Here is a 21,264-nt window from a genome sequence, read left to right as displayed (position 1 = left end):
AGGCTGCTCTGCTGCTACGGGACAGAGTAAGAAGGCCCTTACCAGATGCCAGACACTCGCCTTGTTGAGGGCTCCTCCTGCATGAATGGGATGAAGGCCCTTCTGAAGCAGCATCCTGCTAGACTGCTCTGCTGCTACAAGACACAGCAAGAAGGCCCTTACCAGACGCCAGACACTCACCTTGTTCCCAGACCTCCCAGCCTCCAGAACTGTTCTGTTCTTTATAATTTACCCAGTCCCAGGTATTTTGTTATAGCAGCACAAATAAACTAAGGCAGTAAATAAATAATTTCCTTAAATTTTTTATTGCAGTAAAATATACAGAACATAAAATTCACCATTTTAACCTTTTTTTTTTTTTTTTTTTTTTTTTTTTTAGACAGGTTCTGTCTCTGTTATCCAGGCTGGAGTGCAGTGGCACAATCACAGGTCACTGCAGCCTCAAACTCCTGGGCTCAAGGGATCCTCCCACCTCAGCCACCTGAGTAGCTAGGATTACACACTATGTCTGGCTAATTTTGTCCAGCTAATTTTCACCATGTTGCCCAGGCTGGTCTGGAACTCCTGGCCTCAAGCAATCTGCCCACCTTGACCTCTCAAAGGACTGGGATTACAGGCATGAGCCACCACACCCGGCCTGGCCTTAACCTTTTATTTTCTTGAGACAGAGTCTCGCTCTGTTCCCCAGGCTGGAGTGCAATGGCTCGATCTCGGCTCACCACAACCTCTGCCTCCCGGGTTCAAGCGATTCTCCTGCCTCAGCTCCCGAGTAGCAGGATTACGGGCATGCACCACCACACTCGGCGAATTTTGTATTTTTAGTAGAGATGGCGTTTCTCCCTGTTGGTCAGGATGGTCTCAAACTCCCGACCTCAGGTGATCCGCCCACTTTGGCCTCCCAAAGTGCTGGGATTACAGACATGAGCCACCGCGCCCAGCCTGCCCTAACCATTTTTAAGTGCACACTCCAGTGGCATTAAGTACATTCACACTGTGCGACCATCACCACCATCATCTTCTCCAGATTTTTTTTTTTTTTTTTTTGAGACGCTCTGTCACCCAGGCTGGAGTACAGCGGCTCGATCTCGGCTCACTGCAAACTCCGCCTCCCGGGTTCACGCCATTCTCCCACCTCAGCCTCCCAAGTAGCTGGGATTACAGGGGTGTGCCACTATGCCCGGCTAATTTTTGTATTTTTAGTAGAGACCGGCTTTCACCACGTTGGCCAGGATGGTCATGAACTCCTGACCTCAGGTGATCCACCCGCCTCAGCCTCCCAAAGTGTTGGCCTTACAGGCGTGAGCCACCGCACCTAGCCCGGGCTGACCTGCACAGAAGTGCCATCTACCTACCCTCTGACCTCTGTCATGTGACCCGGGGCAGGGGATGTGACATCTCCACCTTCTAAGTACCCCACTGTCATGGGGCAGCTCCTCTCTCAGGTGCTGGGGCTCAGGTCCTCTCCTGGGTCTCAGCAGGTCATGGTCTGCTCAGGGGCTATGCATATTGGTTTCAGTAAGTGCTTGGTAGATCTATCCCCCACCATGGAGCAAGTGCTGGGTCGGGTGCAGTGGACTCAGTATCTCTGAAGGAGGAGATGTCTCTTGCCCTCTCTCCACAGCTAGAGCTTTCACTAGCTACAGAGCTACAGCCAACTCCTGCACCAGCTCAGAAGGTAGAGCCAGCTCCGGCTACAACTCAGGTGCTAGTTCCAGGATGAGAGCCAGCTCCAGCAACAGCTCCAGCAGCACACCCAGAGACAGGGGCAGCTCTGGCCACTTCTGTGCCAGCTCCACTATAGCTCCAGCATCCGCCCTCTAGCCAGGACCAGCTCCAAAACCATTTGCATGGTTAGGGCCAAATATCAGCATCAGGTTCAGAAAAAGAGCCAGGGCCAGCATCAGCTACAGGCCCAGCCTCAGCACCGCGGCTCACACCAGTGCGGGTTCCTGTGCCAGCTCAAGAACCATGGCCACAGCCAGCACAACTCCAGATCTCACTCCAGCTGCCGCAGCAGCTCTACCACCTACTCCAGAAACAGAGGCAGCTCTATCACCAAATCTGGTGCCACCTCCGGTGACTGCTCAGGCACTGGCTCCAAAACCACTTCCAGAGTTTAAGCCAGTTCCAGGTGTAGACCTCAAGCCAGTGCCAGGTTCAGAGGAAGGGCCAGCTGCAGCACCACCTCCAGAGCCAGAGCTGGCACTAGATATAAAGCGATGGCTGATTCCACAACCAGAACCAGAATTAGAGGCAGCTCCAGAGCCACAGCCATCTCAGACCTGCACCAGCTCCGGCACCAGCTTCAGAACGAGAGCCAGAGTTCCTGCCAGCTCTAGAGCGAAATCCAATCAAGAACCAGCTCTAGCACCATATCCAGAGCTAGGACCAGCTCTGACGCTTTTCCCAGGGCAAAGACTAGCAACAGCAACACAGCTAGAGGCAGCTCCAGAACATCAATCCCCGGGGCAGACCCAGCTTGTCTCCAACAACCGTGTCAGTGCTAGGACAGAGCCTGCACCATCTCTGGAGGTGGAGCTTGCTGTGGTGCCAGCTCCAGCCCCAACACCAGAGCTAGAACCCAGCCTGCTGGTGGGGCCACACAGGGAGGAGCCTCAGACCACGCAGTTGCAGCCCAGTTGCAAAGCGTCCTGGGGTCCTGCGCTGGGGCTTTTCTTAGGAGCCCTGGGGTGTTTTCTGGCTTTGCAAAGGCAATGAAAATTTGAGTTGAATTTATCACCAGCTCCTGCTCCCTCTAAGCCAGTACCCGAGCTGGAGCCAGCTCCTATGCCAGCTCCCGCACCCCGGCCTTCCTGGCCTTTGCCTGTGGCTGCAGAGAGCAGGCTGAGCGAGAAGCCTCATCTCCTGGTGTCCCCTCCAGGCCTAAGGCTAGAGCGGTCTGCGCTGTGCAATGCGGAGGCTGCCCAGCCCCAGGACAGCAGCGCGGCCTTCCTCCCGGCCCCTGCGGCTCAGGCCTGTCATCCCCTGCTCTGGAGCTCGCGTCCTGGTCCGAGTCCCGGCTCCACCGTTCGCAGCCCGGCGACCGCGGCAAGTCGCTTGGCCGCGAGGCCTTGGTGTCCCGCCCTGCGCGGTGACCGAGGTCCCAGGACACAGCGCAGACAGGGCGCTAGTCAGGCCTGGCCGGGGTAACCCCGCCTGCCGGGACCCTCGCCCGCCTCAGCACTCATTAGGCGCCTGGTGTGTACCCGCGCCCATGGCCGACACCGGCAGAGCCCCTGGTGGGGAAGGGACGGAGCGCGTCGCGGGAGCCCCATGCTGCCCGGGGTGGGCGCTGCTCGACAGTCACAGGAGCCGCCCCAATGGCTGGGGCCACCGGGAAACACGGGCTCGTGGAGCGTCCTCCTGACCCGGCCCGGGAATCCTCCGCGAAAACGGGGAGCCGCGCGTGTCCGTGGCGTGCCCGGCACCCGGCGCGGCCCCGGCTGCTGGCCCCGTGGGACGGTCGCGGTGCAGCTGCTCTGCGTGGCGAACCCACGCGCCCGCCCGCCAGCCACTGAGCAGCGCCCACGTGCGGGCCCGGGGAGCTGAACGGCCTGGGACCGCTGGGGGGCGCTGCTTGGGCGGGGCGGATTGACTCTTGCGGGCCGCCGTACGCGCTATAAAAGGCGCGGCGCTTCCCTTCTCGTCCTCTGCGCGCGCCGGCGGCTGCCATGGTGGGTGTGAGGCTTGGTTTCTCCTCCCGGCCAGTTCTTGAGCGCCTCCCTGGGCCTCGCCCTGCAGCCTCGCTCTCCCTGGCGCTGCGCGGCCTAGGGGACTGGGCTGCTGGCCTCCGGGTGCGGCTCTGACCTGGGGCGTCCTGGCCGCGCGAGCCGCGGGATGGGGGCCCGGGCCCCGGAGGAGGCGCCGCTGCTGTGCCCCTTGGTGGAGAGGGCGCTGCCGGCTCTGCGCGGTTTCCAGCCAGGAAGCTTCGGGAAGCCTGGTGAGAGCTGAGTGCGCGAATTCGGATCTTAGAGAAAAGCACCCCGTTCACCCACGACCCTTCCGCTCCTGCTGCTGCTTCCCTGAGTCGCTCAGGCTGTGGGAAGATGTTTGTCGGCATCTTTGAAAAATTGATTTCTTATGCTGCGTCAGGTGGTTTCCTTGTCACTGTGGCTGCTCAGCGGGAGGCTGTTCTGGCGGGAGGAGGACTGCTTGGTTGTCTGGTGGGCATTCCACCTCGTGGTCCTGCTCCCTTGATACCTGCAGGGGATCAGCAGCCCGCGTTCCGTGGCCACTGTGTTGTAACTACATCTTCCCCTCCCGCAAATTAAGCGTAGAGTAAGGGGAGAGAGTAACATGGGTCGGATTTTTCTAGAACGGCCCTTGTGACAGTGAGCTTTTTGGTGGCAGGGACCTTCTTTGGTCCGCCTTCCTGGAGACCAGATGCAGCAAAACGCAGTCTTTTTTTTTCGAGACAGTCTCTCAGTCGCCCAGGCTGGAGTGCAATGGCGCGATCTCAGCTCACTACCATCTCTGCCTCCTGGGTTCAAGCGATTTTCCTGCTTCAGCTTCCAGAGTAGCTGGGATTACGGGCGCCAGCCACTAGGCCAGCTAACTTTTTTTTTTTTTTTAGACGGGTTTCACCATGTTGGCCAGGCTGGTTTTGAACTCCTGACCTCAAGTGATCCGCCCGCCTCGGCCTCCCAAAAAATGCAGTGTTTATGTGATGCTCCTCTGGTGTTTGCAAGATTTATACAAAATTGCGGTTTCTTTTTTCTCTAGGACGTCTGCTCACTGGAGACGACACGTGCGTGGGGTGTTGGGTAAGTTGGTGCATTGGAGCTGGAACAGGGTCAATCCTCCAGTGTAACGAAGCCCTGCTGTGCAACATCTTAAGTGACTGGAGGGACCAGTCGGTCTTGTGTTCACATTGAGGCTAGAAGCTGTCTCTCCAGGGCAATAAAAACGGATTATTTCGTCTTCAACAGGACACTGCCCCTAGAGGCGTTGCAGCTGTGGCTGCCGTGTCACATCTGTGTCATTAGGTGGCAGAGATTAGAGAGGCTATGTCTACGCTCAGCGTTCTGCCCCGTGAACGTTTGAATGTTTGATAGTCTGACACTCCTGTTTTGTGGACAGGCATCTGTTTTCCTTGGGTGGGCCCTGTGAGTGGGCTTTCTAACCCTCGCGCTGGGCTAGGCTGCCCTCTAGGGGTCTGAAGGGATAGTGGGAAGGTGGAGGGTGCCTTCACCAGGAGCAGCCTTCATGAGTGAGTTTTAAGAACCTGTGAGGATCGGTCAGGTCGTGTGCGCTGGGTCATGCCGTACACCGTGTCAGGATCACGCAGGACAGGACTGGGGAAGGGTTTGCTGGCGTCTCAGTTAATAGCAGTAACGGCAGCCGCTTGTGTTCTTGATTCTTTGCCAAGCATGCTTGTTATTCAACACGGGAAGGAGGTGACTTCGCCTGTGATGGACTTCCAGTGTGAGCACTGGCCAGAGTGACCAGGCCGACCAGCACCAGCCCTGATCCAGGTAAGAGGTGAGGTGGAGGCTTGCCCTCCCTCCCTGGCTGCCGGGTGCGTGTGAGCGGCTGCCCTGCAGATGCTGTCCTGGACCTGTCGGCACCACAGACAGTTGCTCTGCTGTGCCTGTGGCCTCGGGGCAAAGAGAAAGTGGCGATTTCTACACTCAGTGCTCGGGAACCAGTGGGCACTGAGAATGGTTTATGGCCTCACATTACTTGCAACGAAAGCCAGGCAGCATTTGGGTTTTCGCTTTTGGAAACCATCTTACCTGGTTTGCTCCATGAGGGAGGGGCACAACATCGCTAGGAACCCTGAGGTGTAGATATGTATAAATGAGCTGTGTGTGTATCTGAAGCTCGGGCACTTGTGGGGTTACCAGGAGTGTGCGTCTCACTCCCAGGCCTCGTTCTGGAAACGATTCTGTAGGTCTGTCTGGGAGGCCTTAGGCAAGTTTGAGTAAGAACAGTCGAGCTGGATAAACAGGCTGTTCCTTGTCTGGCATTATTCATCCCAGGGGGGCGGGGGCGGGGGTGCAACTCCTGTGCACAAAGGAAGGGCCCTGGGTAGGGGTCAGGAGCTGCCTTGCCCAGAGATGTGTCTGGGTCACTTTGGAAACAGGAATCCTCTCCCCAAAATGGGTAGCAATGGGGGTACAGAGGCCAAAGACGCAGCTGCACGTCCTGCAGTGCCTGGGACGCCCCACAGTGAAGAGTGATGTGGCCCAAATGTCAGCAGTGCCAGTGTCAGACTCCTGCTAAGAGATAGTATCAAGAAAGATAACTTCAAAATACACTTTCTGGAGGCCGGGCGCAGTGGCTCAGGCCTGTAATCCCAGCACTCTGGGAGGCCAATGCGTGTGGATCACCTGAGGTCAGGAGTTCGAGACCAGCCTGGCCAACCGCCTGAAACCCCATCTCTACTGAAAATACAAAAATTAGCCAGGTGTGGTGGCGCAAGCCTGTAATCCCAGCTATTTGGGAGGCTGAGGCAGAAGAATTGCTTGAACCCGGGAGGCAGAGGTTGCAGCGAGCCGAGATCATGCCACTGCACTCCAGCCTGGGCAACAGAGTGGGACTCTGTCTCAAAAAAAAAAAAAAAAAAGTACAGTTTCGGGATTTCATAAATTGGGTTCCCTGAGGGTCATTTGGTGAATCCGGGTTAAAGAACCCTGGTCTGCATCACTGTCCTTGTTTGTTTTTCAGATGCAGAGGCCAGGATGTGGGCCCAGCCCTGTGCCAGGAGGCTGGCTGGAATAAAGGTACAGATAGAAGCCTCACCCGCTCTGGGACCACTGGCACTCGGTGTTTGCAGCCTCAGAGCCCACCTGCCCCCAGGGCCACAGCTGCAGCTCCTGCCCTGCTGTCATTACAGGGATGGGCAGGCTGGCATGGGAGCACCTGCTGCCCCTGCCTGGGTGTTGCTGTGTATTCCCGCCAGCCAGGGGCCACTGCCAGGACCACCCCTCCCTTTTCATATCCCGATTCTTAAGTTCTGCCATTGTGGTATTCTGGTGGAAAAAAAAGAACCGCTTGGCTGTTTTTGAACTGCCTGGAACCTAAGATCCTGAATTTTGTTTCCCCCCCAAGTTGGAAAATCTATATGGAAAACATTTATTTTAAAATACAGGATGAAGTGAATTAAAAGATTTAAATGCACATTTCTTTAAGGATAATATTTCTGTGTTGGCAAAATTTGAGAGTAAATTGGTCTTGAATGGAATGGATTGTCTTGACTCACACATTGCGGAGCAGAGCCCGCCCTGAAGAAAGGTGTTGCTGTGGTGGGATCTTCCCACGAGGGTCCTTGCCTGTTCTCCTAGGGGATGGTTGCGGGGTGCCCTGGGCTACTGGGGAGAGTGTACGGGGCTGGAGAAGACGGCCATTCCTGGGCTGTTTCCTAGGGAATGAGTTGTACATCTCATGGCTGGATTTTGTAAAATCAGTTTTTAAAATACCGCATATATCTGTTTTTTTACTAGAACACCTTTTTCTTGGTCTGTTGTGCCACAGCCCAGGTTTGGGGAGTACTGGTCATTGACCGTTTCAGAAGCCGCTGTGTTTGGGGAACTGCCCTGGCGGCTTCAGAGGTGTGTGGGTTGAAGGGCAGGCAGCTCTGGAATAGACCTCACCTTGGACTAACTAACACCTGAGGGCTGCCTCGCCAGGATTCAGGGGCTCAACCCCAGCCTGAGTGCCTGGGCTGGGTGGATCCACAGCGGGGCGAAGGGTCCCACACACAGCATCGATGGGGGCTCAGGGTGCTCAGCCCTGGGCATTACATAAAAGCTGTTTATTGACATTACGTTCTTCAGAGTAACAAACCCCCTTGGAGGACTCTCCTGCCGGGATGTCCGTGTCCGCCTTTGCTCTGAGCTGGGGTCTCATGTCTGTGGTGTTGGAATCCAGAGCTCTGACGGTAGGGGAGTGATTTTGCAACAGAGTTGCATTTCACATCTTCTGACAGGATCCCTTGAGGGAGGGCTGGACCCTGGCACCTGGCCAGCTCCAGGAAGGGTGGCCAGGCCCCTCACTGCCCCATCAAGAGTACTTGGTGTTGGAGATCTTCTTCCAGAGCAGAGTCTTGAGGTGGCTGAGCACCAGCGAGTGATGGGCCTCCACCTGGCTGGCCAGCCCGCTCAGCGTGGTACAGGTGCGCAGCTGTGTGCCCAACTCCTCGCGGAGGTCGGCGGGCGCGCCAGGCAGCAGGTAGCCCCGTAGCAGTGCGCACACCTTGGCCAGGTTGGGCTGGATGAGGTCGCCCTTGCACTGCCTCATGAGCCTGTCACACGGGGCCCTGCAGTCGCGCCCGTAGGTGCAGTCGGTGCTGTGCTCGCAGCGGCGGCCCTGCAGGAAGCGGCGCACGGTGGCCTCGGGTGCCACCTGCTGCAGGTCGGCCATCTTGAAGTCGTAGGTGGCTGTGTAGCCCACGTTGGCCAATGTGGTCTCACACATGTAGAAAGTCCCGTAAGAGCCGTGGAAGAGCTCCTCCACGAACTCCAGCAGGCCGATGGCGATCTTGGCCCGCCAAGGCCATGCAGGCCCCAGCCACTGCTGGAGAGCACCCTGCAGGGCAGACGGCAGCAGTGGGCGCAACAGGGGTGGAAGGGCGGCCGCATGCCAGGCGCCATGCGGCACGCCCTCGGTGAGGTAGAGGTCCCCACAGTAGCCCAGCAGTCTGGAGGCGTGCTCTTTCTCCTGCAGGGACAGCAGCAGCAGGAACTCGTTACGCTGCAGCAGGGCCCACACGGACTTGGCTTCCGCCAGGGACACCCGGTTGTCCTTGTTGAAGTCAGCCATGAGCAGGACCTGGCCAACCAGCGCCGGCAGGGAAGGCAGGTCTCCCAGGTTCGCCTGGCGTTTGGGACCAAAAGAAAGGAAAAGCCAGTTGATTTGATGTCTGGGAGCATGACCTGGCCTTTACCTGGTCCTCCTGGCGGGGTGGTCTGCCGGCCAGACCAGCACATCTGCCAGGTTAGGGGTCCCAGCCCACAGCTACATGGGTGGAGGACGCAGCCAGCAATGTGTCAGCTCACTCTGCTGGCCTGTGTGGCTGCTGCCAGACAGACCTCCCGCCTCCTGGCAGCCTTGGGTGCACCTGGGGAGCTCGGGGGTGGGCACCTGGGCAGAGAAGCCTCAGAGCTTCCCTGAGGATGAGAATCGGCACAGGGCGGAGGGCACGCACTGGCTGAAGCCCTGGGAAGCGGCCCCTCTCCACAAGCCCTGGTCTCCATTCGGGGCACCTGCCCTGCTGGACCCAAGGCCCTTGACTGCAGGAGCCTCCTCTCGACCTCAGCTGCCAGCCCACCGGCGCCCCCAACCCTTGCCCCCAGCCCTGGAGAGGCTCCTTCCCTGGCAGGGCTCATGCCCAGGGGCTGGGGGATGGGAGGTCTGCCCAGGGTCTACTTGGGCCCATCTATGCCTTTGCGCTGGGCATGTTGGTGCCAGGGCCGCCTGCTGGGCATATGGCCGTGGTGTGGACTCCTGCCCTGCCCCCTAGGAGAGCTGCCTGACCTTGAGGAAGCTGAGGGTCATCTCCCGGAATTCCTTGATGGAGGTGCCCCGGGTGGGCTTGTCAAACAGTACCAGCTCCCGCCGGGGGGCCGCATCCGACCGGGCCTTGGAGTCGAGGGTCTCCTCAATGCCACACTTGATGGTGACATCCTTGTCCCGCCAGAGCCCGCTGTACACCTGGACAGGGCCATAGAGGTCCTCCGTGCAGATGTCCCCCTCCCACTGCATGGGCAGTATCAGCCCCAGGCCCACCCGCCCTGCCAGTGGCTATACCTGCTGGCCTGGGGCCACCGAGAGGCAGGTCCTCCACTCCACCATATGCAGCTCACACAGATCCTGGCAGACGGAGCCCGAGATGATCCCCTTGCGGTACTGGTCACACTGAGGAGACAGGTGCAGGCGTGCCGGGCGGGGCAGCCACACCCCTGCCCCACTGAGCCCCTGCCCACAGGCCCGAAGCTGGCAGGGGCCTCCACTTGCTGCAGTTGGAAAGCTGCCAGCCCCTCACACAGGCAGTGCCGGGGCCCTGGGTCATGCCATTGGTGGCTGCAGGATGGGGCTGTCGGCTGCAGGGGCAGCCCCGCCAACCCTCCGGTCCGGTCCCGTCCCCACCATCCTGGCTCCTGTAACAGGACGGCACAGCAAAGGCCACTGCCTGGACATGAGACACACACCACACCCAGTGTTGACCCCAGGCCAGGGCCAGAGGCAGGAACCTGGAGGCAGCTCTCCGCCCAGCCGACCCAGCTCTGGACCATCCAGGCATTGGCCGGTGAACTAGAATTCACACTAGTCCCTAATATCTACACCACCAGCTGCCACACGCGCTCTCTCTGCCTGACTCTTCATTCCTGCCTCGGGTGATGCCAGGAGGGAGGATGCACCCCCTGACTCATGGCGCCCTCCCTGCCCGGATCAGTGAGACTCTCTGAACCTGTTGCCTATGGTGGTGCTGACTGCACTGCGTCTTCCATCTGAAGGGCCAGGAGCTGCCCCACCCAGGCAGGGCTTTCCCTGGGACGCCAGGAAGAACAAAAGGGTGGGCTCTTGGTGCCAGAGCGATGGATGGTCAGGCTGGCAGAACCTGGACAGGAGTCAGACACGAGCCACAGGGCCTCTGTCAGAGAAGCAACCCCCTGGTCACAGGGCAAACAGCTGGGTGTCATCCCGTGAAGGGCGCCGCGTCCAGCCCCTCTGCTCCCCGTCAGGGCGGGCTGCCAGCCATTCTGCACTGGGCACTCATGGGGGCTCTCACGACAGATCCTGATGCCCAGAGCCACACCTGCATGGCAGCTTCTGGGTGGGTTTCCACTATCTCAGGTGTGGGTCTCCTCCTGTCCCAAGGACTCGGCCTCCATCTTCGGCCCGGCCCAGCCTTCCCCAGGCTGAGGCAGGAGGACAGGCCGCGGCCTCACTGTTTGCCTCAAGTGCAGCCAGGACAGGGCTCAGCGCCAGAGCTGACAGTCTCAAGGGTACCCCTGGGGTGGAGCGGGCAACGGAGCCCCAGCCTCTACCTCCTCTCCCGGCCCTTCGAGGCCAGTGCCCAGGCTCAAGCGCTCCGTTGTCAGAGCTGTTTGTCAAGGCTTAGAAAACGGACCCCTGGGGCCCCACAATGACTCCGGGCCTGTCCTTCCCGGTCCCACAGGCCCCCTCCTTAGCCAGACCCCCAGGGAGACATTGTTAGCAGTAATTACATCAGGCCTGGGGCTGGCTGCCGCCCCTCCTCAGCCCCCCACCCTAGCTCCAGGAGCCTGGCAGCCCCTCAATCCCAGCGCCCTGCGGGAGGTGATGGAGGGATGGAGCTGGCCCGCCCCTCTAGGGGTGGGGGGAGAATTCCTGGATGTACAGCCTCAGTTCCCATGGAGCCTGGCCAAGCAGGCTTGGAAGGAGCTGGGGAAGGGAGCTGCGGAACACCCCGCCCTCCAGGGTTGGGGAGGAGGGAGGGTCCCCGCCCCCCACACACCAAGAAGAGAGATGGGCCAACTGGAGGCCGAGGACCCCGCCACGTGAGTCATGAAGGCAGCGTCCGTCCCGCCAGCAAGAAAACGCTGGCTCTTCGTCAAGACAGAAAAGGAAAATGAAGGAAAACCGCACACTTGTCCAACCCTCCACCTTGCAGGCAGGCCCTTTGCCACCGGAGTCCACTCCTGTCCCCAGACCAGCCAGCTCCCTGCACCCAGAGCCCCAGACCACACAGCCCCTGCACCCGGAGCCCCAGACCACACAGCCCCCTGCACCCGGAGCCCCAGACCACACAGCCCCTGCACCCGGAGCCCCAGACCACACAGCCCCTGCACCCGGAGCCCCAGACCACACAGCCCCCTGCACCCGGAGCCCCAGACCACACAGCCCCTGCACCCGGAGCCCCAGACCACACAGCCCCTGCACCCGGAGCCCCAGACCACACAGCCTCTGCGCCTGGAGCCCCAGACCACACAGCCCCTGCACCCGGAGCCCCAGACCAGCCCCTGTGCCCGGAGCCCCAGACCACACAGCCCCTGCACCCGGAGCCCCAGACGAGCCCCTGTGCCCGGAGCCCCAGGACCGCAGAAGGCTGCTGCCCTGCTCCTGGCACAAAGTGGTGCTGGGGAAGGATCCTGTGGGCCACACTGCTGTCTGCCAGGCTGGGGCTGGGGCCGGGGCTCCGGGGTCCCCCAGGGGTGGGGAGATGGAGCTGCCCCCATGGTCCTGGGCACCTCCCAGCACCTAGCAGAGTGCGGGGAGGCTTCCTCAGAGGCTGAGGCAGGTGTGTGCTTGGCCTCCTCAGGGCCCTTGCTGCACATCAGTCCCCTCACCGCCCAGCCTGTTCCCCGCCTGTAGCAGGGCTCAGTGGGGACTCACGGTCTAGTCCTTGGCCTTGCGAGGGCCCTGGTGGAAGCTGGGACTGGCCCTGCACTGCTGCTGCCTCGCTGTGTGAGCTGGGCCAGCCTCTGCACCTCTCTGAGGCGTCCAATGCCCCGACGAGGCCGGGCAGGGTACCTCCTCTGGGAAGGAGGGGACGTCTCCATGGCCCCTGGGGTGGCTTCGGGAGAGCTGGGCTTGGCCTGACCTCTGGGAAGGCTCTGAGCAGCCAGGGAAACCCCCACTGGGCAAAGGGCCAGGGCACCCTGGGAAACCGACGCTGCAGCTTCCTCTTGTTTGTGGGGGCACCTCCTCCTGCTTTGTGGTCCGGCACCCAGTAGGTGCTCAGAACCTGCCTGGCCACATGAATCCTCTGCTCACTCCCACCCGCCCCCACCCACAACATACCGGCCCCGAGGTCCGGCCCCTCCACCTCCTTGGTCCTTCTAGGAGCTCCAGGGGTGCATCTGATCGGGGCACAGCCCTCCCCACCCATGGCCCCAGGACGAGCCCAATGTGCCACCCTCCGGCCCTGCTGGGCTCAGAGGCCCCCTGGACTTCAAGGGTGAGCAAGGCCTGGTGCCAGGGGCCCGGGGGCCTCCCCTGGGCTGGCATGGGCTCCAAACAAGTCCTGGGCACAGAAGCTCTCCTAGCTCCGGACCCCACACCCCACTCCCCCACTGCCACATCTGGGCCTTTCCACATGTGGCCCCCGTCAGACATGGCTCCGTGGGACACAGGCCTGCCCAGGCCCACCCGGCTAGCTTCATCTACCACCCGGTTGCCAAGAGAGGCGCTCTCCCCATCTGACGGAGGAGACACCGAACCTGGGGTCTCCCTGCACCCAATCCCCCTATGACAACCCACAGTGGCCGCTGCTACAGGCCAGATCCTTCTATGCCCAGGCCTGACCCCAAGGGGAGTGGAGGCATCGGAACCCTGGTCATCGGGCAGCCTGGGGTCAAAATTCAGTGGGGGACCTGCCCAGTTCTGGGCGAGTCTAGGGTTTGCCAGGAAGACAGAGCTGGGATGACCTCCCCTCTGAGCTAGTCACAGGGTGTGGAGAGGGGCAGGGGGTCACCTTGGTGTGCACTCATGTGGACACGTTTGCTCCCAGACACACACATGCTCACATACGCCAGGGGACTTAGCCCTATCTCCCTGAGGTGGAGGCTGTGGGGGACCTTGCCCTGCCACCTGTCTCGGGGGACCCCTGGTCCCAGGGCAGCTAGCAAGGCCACTAAGGCCAGCACACGGGGGTCTCTATCCCGGAGCAGTGAGGCCAGCTGCCCACCCCAGGCTTCCTGCTAAACATCCTCCCTCCCAAAGATTTCTGGAGTCTGCCCTGCCTTCTGCCCCCAGCCCCCAGCCCCAAGCCTCTCCCTCTCTCCTGGGCCCCTGCAGCCGCCCCCATGTCTCCCCCGTCCTCCACACCCGGCCCGAGGCAGCCCCGCACATCTCCCCCGTCCTCCACACCCGGCCCGAGGCAGCCCCGCACGTCTCCCCCGTCCTCCACACCCGGCCCGAGGCAGCCCCGCACGTCTCCCCCGTCCTCCACACCCGGCCTGAGGCAGCTTTGCAGATTCCACCTAGAAACCCACGTGCCTCGTGGGTCCTGGGTCTGGGGAGGAGGGTGTCTCCAGGGCCTGGTGCCCCAGCATCTTGGGCAGCAGGGGGCACGGCCCAGTCCCCAGCCCGCACAAGCAACACTTACAATGACCACCTGGCAGACATGGCCGCGACAGCGCTCCGAGTAGGACGAGTAGTGCACGTACACCAGCCAGCTGCCTGCAAAGACGCCCAGCCAGGCCAGGAAGATGCAGCGGACCCTGAGGCCTGGGAGCCGGCCCTGTGGGGGAAGGGGCTGTGTGAGGAGGTGCCCTCGGGGCACCCAGGCTCAGGGTGCTCTCAACCCCACTTCCCACAGGAAGGGCCTCCGGATCCACCCCAGCCTTCCCCTGCCATCCCCTTGGCCCGCTGGCACCCCTGTCTTCTAGAATCACCCCCAGCTCAGCGACACCCGCTCCTGGCTCTGCCTCTCCAGGGTCACATACCAGGGGCTGCAGCGGCCGGAGGTGGGGGCAGGCGCTGCCCAGACTTTTCAGTGTCATGGGCAGGTACAAATAAATGTCAAAACCAGGGGACTACAGGGTGGCCGATTCTTTCCTCTGCTGAATGAAATTTTTTTTTTTTTTTTGAGAGGGAGTCTTACTCTGTAGCCCAGGCTGGAGTGCAGTGGCGCGATCTCGGCTCACTGCAACCTCTGCCTCCCGGGTTCAAGCGATTCTCCTGCGTCAGCCTCCCGAGTAACTGGGACTACAGGCACGCACCACCATGACCAGCTAATTTTTGTATTTTTAGTAGAGGCGGGGTTTCACCATGTTGACTAGGTTGGTCTTGAACTCCGGACCTCAGGTGATCTACCTGCCTTGGCCTCCCAAAGTGCTGGGATTACAGGTGTGAGCCACTGTGCCTGGCTGAATGAAGGTATTTTTACAAACCCTTCCTATCCTGATCTCATTTCGTAACATCGTCACCTCCGCACAAGGCCAGGTGAGCGTGCCCACCGCGAGAGACACTGCCCCTATTTTTCCCACCGTCCACCGTAATGCAGATTGGTGGGAAGTTCCGGCTGGACCAGGCCCACAAGGAGAACCAGGTTTGGAGAACGGGGCCCCAGGAGCCCAACGCAGCCACATCCTGGAAGCCTTTAAGAGACGCAGGCGGGCCGGGCACGGTGGCTCACCCTGTAAACCCAGCACTCTGGGAGGCTGAGGCGGGCAGATTGCTTAAGCCCAGGAGTTGGAGACCATCCCGGGCAACGTAGGGAAACCCCGCCTCTACAAAAATACAAAAATTAGCTGGGTGCGGTGGCTCACCCTGTGATCCCAGCTCTTTGGGAGGCTGAGGTGGGTGGCTTGCTTGAGCTCAGGAGTTCGAGACCAGCCTGGGCAACATGGCAAAACCCCATCTCTACTAAAAATACAAAAATTAGCTGGACATGGTGACTCACGCCTGTAGTCCCAGCTACTTGGGAGGCTGAGGCTGGAGGATTGATTGAACCTGGGAGGTTGAAGCTGCAGTGAGCTGTGACCCCACACTACACTCCAGCCTGGGTGACAAAGCGAGACCCTGTCTCAAAAAAAAAAAAAAAAGACACAGACTCAGACACCGATGTTCACAACAGCCCAGCGGTGGGCAGTCCTTAAGTTCACAGCCGGGGGATGGAAGAGCAGCTGCATCTATCCTATCCACACTGCGGAGTGACTGCGCCCTGAGAAGGAAGGAGATTCTGATGTCCACCCAGAAGGGAGGAACCCCAGGACAAGAGGCTCAGTGAAACGAGCCCGTCACCAAAGCACAAATCCTGCAGGACCCACTTACACGAGGTCCCCAGTGTCGCCAAAACCATAGAGACAGGAAGGAGAGTAGAGACAGCCGCGGGCTGGGAAGGGACTGGGAGTGTGCGTTTGATGCAGACAGAGCTTCAGTTTGGGAAGCTGGAGAGCTCTGCGGACAGAGGGAGGTGACCACTAAACTGTGCCCTTAAACAGGGTTAAGATGATACACTTTATGCCATGTGTATTTTACCGCAGTTAAAAATTAAGGCCGGGCGCGGTGGCTCACCCCTGTAATCCCAGCACTTTGGGAGGCTGAGGCCGGCGGATCACCTGAGGTCGGGAGTTGGAGACCAGCCTGACCAACATGGAGGAACGCCATCCCTACTAAAAATACAAAATTAGCCAGGCGTGGTGGCGCATGCCTGTAATCCCAGCTACCTGGGAGGCTGAGGCAGGAGAATCACTTGAACCCGGGAGGCAGAGGTTGTGGTGAGCTGAGATGGCGCCATTGCACTCCAGCCTGGGCGACAGAGTGAGGCTCCGTCTCAAAAAAAAAAAAAAAAGGAAGCACGCAGCCCCTGACCCCTGCCTAAAGCTCTGACCCAGATGTCTGGGAGCCGGCTTTTAGGGAGGGCTCCAGGTCACTCTGCCATCCTCAGTCCCTCTGCCTTGGTTTCCCTACTGGCATGAGGAGGCTCAGGCACCGGCTCTAGAGTGCAGGCCTCCAAGCTGGGCTTCCAAGGGTGACAGCCAGGGACAGCTGCATGCCACCTTCCCTCTCCCCAGCCCCCTAGCAAATTTCAGGCCTCTCAGGCACTGGCCAGCAGAGGGGACTTGCCCTATGCAGGGGCTCAGACATCCCTGACCTGCAGCTGAAGGGTGAAAGGCCCAGGCTTGGGGGCCAGCTTCCCCTCAGAGAGGCCCCACTGCTGGCTCCAAGCACTCCCTGTGGCCTCCTGTCCACCTGCGGCCAGGGAGAGGCTGCCCCGGGCACATCCTCCTCCCGGCAGCGCCTGGCCACACCCCCACCTGCCCAAGTCAGAGCCCCCATCAGAGGTGGTGGGCTGCAGCCCAGCTTAGGCCGTGAGCAGGGGACTCCTCCCTAAAATGGGGCCACCAGCTCCTCAACGAGGACAAGGCACAGCCCAGGCAGCTGAGGTCGTTTTTTCTGGTTCTTTCAGGATGGGTGGGCCCTGGTCTCCTGCTTCCCCGGCATCCACTCACTGATGGCCGCCCCAGGCAGGGCTACAGAGGGAGGACCCCCAGCAGCTGGGGAAGGGCCCAGAGCTCCAGTAGCAGTGGGGTCCTGGGGGTCCTGGAGCAGAGGGCGTGGCTCCAGTGTGGGGAGCCCTCCAGGCCCAGGTTGGTCTCCGCCCCCTCAGACCACTTGTCCTGGGCACTGAATCTGTTTCCGGCAGACTTGCTCAAGACGAAAAACAGGAAAGCAGAGAAACAATGGGGAGTGGGTGTTGTTCTGGCAGGATAAGGTCGGACGGCTCCGTCTGGGGTGAACGTGCCCGAGGCAGGGCCATGCAGAGAGGCCCAGCATGGGCGGGGCCTCGGAGGACAGCCAGGAGGAGGGAGGCTGCAGCTGGCCTCAGGCCTAGGGCTGACCCCAGCTGGGGACAGTGACACCAAGCTAGGGACTTACCCAGTTCTGCTCCCCAGAGCCCCGACTGGGCTTGGGCCAGAGCCCCGACTGGGGCCAGCTCTGGTTCATCCCCCAGCTGTTTCGTTGTTGTTGTTCTTTTGAGACAGGGTCTTGCTGTGTTGCCCAGGCTGGAGTGCAGTGGTCCAGTCACAGCTCACTGCAGCCTCCAACTCCCAGCTTCAAGTGACCCTCCCATTAAGGCTCCCAAGGTCCTGGCATTACAGGCAGGAGCCACCTTGCCCAGCTCTCCCCTAGGTCTTGCTCTTCCCCAGCTGCCATCCCTGACCCTGCTGTGGGTCCTGGGGTCCCAAGCAGCTGCTCTGCAAGGCCCCCACAGTGCTCCCTGGCCCACCCTGGCTCCTGGGCCTGGCACAGATGGACGGGCAAAGCTTGAGTGTGGAGGTGGCCTCACTATCCAGGACCTGGGCGGGGGCTTTGCAGGGGCAGGTGGGGACCAGCTCCCGGTGTAGCCACTTGGAGGATAGGGAAGGTCACCCAGGGGATGGGAAAAGCACAGTGGTCCTCAGCCCAGCAGGCTCAGACCGTGGGCCAGGAGCCCCACAGCACTAACCCAGAAAAGCAGTTCACAAGGCCAGGAAACTGAGGCCCTCGCCACTAGAGGGGCAGGCTGGGCTCCCACCAGGGCTCTGGCCCCGAGCCAGCCACCCTGGGAACAGCCAACACCCCTCTGCTGCCATTCCTGGGCGGAGCTCCAAGCATCAGCATCTCTTCTGCAGCTGCTGGTCGAGGCCTTTCCTCGGGGGAGGGGAACACTGTGCACCCCACCTCCCAGCGACTGGGGTGGTCCTCAGACCCCTTAGCTCTCACCCTGCCCCAAGGCTGAGCCGGGACCACCACAATCTGAAGCCCCAATTGGGCACAGAGGGTCTCGCTGCAATCTGTGAGTTGCTAGGTTCCACACACTCTTCCCAGAAGGGGAGCTGAGGCCAGCCAGGCCCTGAGCTCAGGTAGGACCCAGGCAGGGTTCCTCCTGCTGACCCAGGACCACCCTGCGGGGGCCAGGGAGATACAGGCAAATCTGACCAGGACTGACGCCTCCGGCAGATGGCTGGGATCCTGGAGGGTCTGGGAGGGCATCCCATCAGAGGCCGGGCCCCGGATGATTGGAGCCTGATGGGCCTGGCCTGCATCTCCCCAAAGCAGAAGGTGAAAGGGTTCCTGGCAGCTGGAACCCAAGGCAGCCCGGGCCTCCCCTGCGGACCCGGCCAGGCCCCTGGAGGGGACGGTGACTTGTTCAAGGTCATCCCGGGGTCAGGGCAGGGTCCCCGCGCTATGGCTGGCTGATGGGATGAAGGGGCAGGGGGCGGGGAGGTCATGTCCTTGCCAGGGCGTTTCTGTGTGTCCCAAGTTTTCTACCGCAGAATAACACACCTTATTTTTTAAGTGGAGAAAAGAAGAAAGGACTTCTGTGTGGTTTCTGGGCCTGGGGGGCAGGGACCGCCTGCAGGTCGGGGCGAGGGCCTCCAGGCCGCAGCATCCCCGCGCCCGGACCCTCCTGTCGCCTCCACCGCCCCTCCCCCAGCGTCCCGTCCTTCCGGAGCCACTCGCCCCCTCCCCGCTGCCCACCCCGGGCTCATGAACCCTTCGTGTCCGAACCCGGGGCCCCGCTCCGTACTCGGCCCACTCCGGGGCTGGAGCTCGGCCTCCCCAAGCAGAGGCGGCCGGGGGCGGCGGGCGCGCACCGCGCTTACCTGCAGGCCCTTGGAGAAGGGGCAGAAGAGCACCAGGTGCGCCAGGCGCCGCAGCCGCCGCATGGTGGGCTCCGGCCGGGGCTGCGCGGGCCCCGCGGCTCGCTCGGCCTCAGCCCCGGCCCGGCCCGGCCCGCAGCGGCCGCCGCTCCCTCGCCATGCGGGCCGCGCGCCCCCGGGCCCGCGTTAAAGGCGAGGGCGCGCGCCTTTCTGACGGCCGACGGCGGCGCGGCGGGGGCGCGCGGGGGAGGGTCGCGGCGGAGGCGCGCGGGGGCGGGGCTTGGCGCGCGGCCCGCCTTCGACCCCCGGCTCGGCTGAGGAGGGGGCGGGCACCTAGGCCCCGCCCACCCGCAGACCCCGCCCCTCATGCAACGGTGCTGCGGGAGGGGCCGGGGGCGCGCGGGATGGGCCGCGAGCCGGAGCCGGGGCCGGGGGCGCGCCTGTCGGGCTCCTGGGCGTCTCGGGGGCTCTTCCCACGCCGGAGAGAGGCCCCGTGCGCTGCGCAGGCTGCGGGGTTCAGGGCTCCCCACGCGCGCCCCCGGTTCGAGGCCGCAGAGCCAGGGCTGGTCCTTCCCCTGGGTCCTCAGGATGGGGTCAGACGCGCGGAGCCCTGGGCTGGCCGAGCCTGCAGCCCACCCCGGGGTCCGACCCTTCCCTCCTGGCTGAGACCCCGCGCCTTGGCCACTCGCCGGGAGGACACTCCCTTCGCCTCCGCGTGGGTGCTCGGGGATGAGCCGTTGTCGCCTCCACAGGCAGGTTCCGAGTGAACAGAAGCTTTCATTGCACTTCGGTAAACACCTGGGGGGGCTGAGTTGGACGGTGAGGGATGTGGGGCGCAGCCAGCAGCTGCCAAGACTCGCTCCCTCCCCGCGGCCGCCGGCGCTTCCAGCTGCTACGCATCCCGGGCGGCTCTTGCTATCGGCAGGTTTTTAAATTTTAGCCATTTCCCTGGTGGTGGCGTCTCGCTGGGGCTGTGGTTCGAGGGTTTAACACACTTTCTGCGTGTTCAGTTACCACCTGTGTATCTTCTCCAAAGTCTATTCAAGTTTTTGACCATTAATAAAAATCACGTTGTTTCCTTATTATTAAGTTTTGAGACTTATTTACATTTTGGTTTTAATTTTTAATATCTAGAATGAGACTGGGTCTCAGTGTTTTGCCCAGGCTGGTCTCGAACTCCTGGGCTCAAGGGATCATCCCGCCTTGGCCTCCCAAAGTGCTGGGATTACAGGAATGAGTCACCATGCCTGGTCCGAGACTTCTTTATATCTTCTGGATATCTGCCCATTATTACACATGTGATTTGCAAAGATTTTTCTCCCAGTCTGTGGCTTTCTTTTCATTCTCTTAACACTTTCTTTCTTTTCTTTTCTTTTTTTTTTTTTTTTTTTGACGGAGTTTCACTCTTGTAGCCCAGGCTGGAGTTCAGTGGCGCGATCTCAGCTCACTGCAACCTCCGCCACCCAGGTTCAAGAGATTGTCCTGCCTCAGCCTCCCAAGTAGCTGGAACTATAGGTGCAAGCCACCATGCCCGGCTAATTTTTGTATTTTTAGTAGAGACGGGGTTTCACAATGTTGGCAAGGCTGATCTCGAACCCCTAACCTCAGGTGATCTGCCCACCTCGGCCTCCCAAAGGGCTGGGATTACAGGTATGAGCCACCGCGCTCGGCCAACGGTATCTTTCAAGGAGCAGAAGTTCTTGATTTTGATAAGGGCCAATTTAACTATTTTTTCTTTTATAGATTGTGCTTTTGCTTATTTGTTTTGAGACAGGTTCTCACTCTGTCACCCAGGTGGGAGTCCAGTGGCCCAATCGTGGCTCACTGAAGCTTCCAGCTCCTGGGTCAAGCGATCCTCCTGCCTCAGCCTCCTGAGTAGCTGGGACTACAGGTGTGTGCTACCACACCAGGCTAATTTTTTTTTTTTTTTTTTGAGACGGAGTCTTGCTCTGTCACCAGGCTGGAGTGCTGTGGTGCAATCTCGGCTCACTGCAACCTCTGATTCCCTGGTTCAAGCGATTCTCCTGCCTCAGCCTCCCGAGTAGCTGGGATTACAGGCGTGAGCCACCACGCCTGGCCTTTTTTTGTATTTTTTTGTAGTTTTAGTGGAGACGTGCTGAGACCAACTCGGTCGGGGAGACCCTAACCGAGCGGCGTTAGAGGAATTAAAGACGCACACAGAGAAATATAGAGGTGTGAAGTAGGAAATCGGGTCTCAGCCTTCAGAGCCGAGAGCCTCAAACAG

The 21,264-nt window shown here is 60.6% G+C and overlaps 1 protein-coding gene, 1 long non-coding RNA gene and 2 other non-coding genes across 9 annotated transcripts; 3 read left to right on the top strand and 1 right to left on the bottom strand.

The window, feature by feature from the left end:
• Nucleotides 1–389: 389 nt before the first annotated feature.
• LOC101154116 (uncharacterized) lies at nucleotides 390–7,122 on the top strand. The gene is made up of 4 exons (XR_002007404.3): nucleotides 390–3,940; nucleotides 4,723–4,763; nucleotides 5,369–5,474; nucleotides 6,670–7,122. It is a non-coding gene; the product is annotated as an uncharacterized lncRNA (long non-coding RNA).
• On the top strand, nucleotides 4,932–5,063 carry LOC115932935 (small nucleolar RNA SNORA17). The gene has a single exon (XR_004069033.1). It is a non-coding gene; the product is annotated as a small nucleolar RNA SNORA17 (small nucleolar RNA).
• On the top strand, nucleotides 5,546–5,681 carry LOC115932934 (small nucleolar RNA SNORA43). The gene has a single exon (XR_004069032.1). It is a non-coding gene; the product is annotated as a small nucleolar RNA SNORA43 (small nucleolar RNA).
• A 586-nt stretch (nucleotides 7,123–7,708) lies between the features above and the next one.
• DIPK1B (divergent protein kinase domain 1B) lies at nucleotides 7,709–19,283 on the bottom strand. Of its 6 annotated transcripts, XM_063696884.1 has the most exons (7): nucleotides 19,023–19,101; nucleotides 17,311–17,438; nucleotides 15,703–15,828; nucleotides 14,033–14,167; nucleotides 9,751–9,858; nucleotides 9,478–9,654; nucleotides 7,709–8,817 (listed from the first exon to the last, which is right to left on the bottom strand). In XM_063696884.1, the coding sequence occupies exons 2-7, from the start codon at nucleotides 17,377–17,379 to the stop codon at nucleotides 8,005–8,007; spliced, it is 1,428 nt and encodes a 475-aa protein (XP_063552954.1). In that variant the 5' UTR covers nucleotides 17,380–17,438; nucleotides 19,023–19,101; the 3' UTR covers nucleotides 7,709–8,004. The 6 variants fall into 6 exon arrangements, with proteins under 6 accessions (XP_063552954.1, XP_055206148.1, XP_055206147.1 ...); XM_055350173.2 differs by lacking the exon at nucleotides 17,311–17,438 and having other exon boundaries at nucleotides 19,023–19,283; XM_055350172.2 differs by lacking the exon at nucleotides 19,023–19,101 and having other exon boundaries at nucleotides 17,311–18,973.
• Nucleotides 19,284–21,264: the final 1,981 nt, after the last annotated feature.

Source organism: Gorilla gorilla, chromosome 13 (assembly GCF_029281585.2).
Source record: "Gorilla gorilla gorilla isolate KB3781 chromosome 13, NHGRI_mGorGor1-v2.1_pri, whole genome shotgun sequence".
Lineage (NCBI taxonomy): Eukaryota > Metazoa > Chordata > Mammalia > Primates > Hominidae > Gorilla > Gorilla gorilla.
This window is presented reverse-complemented; position numbering and strand designations above follow the sequence as displayed.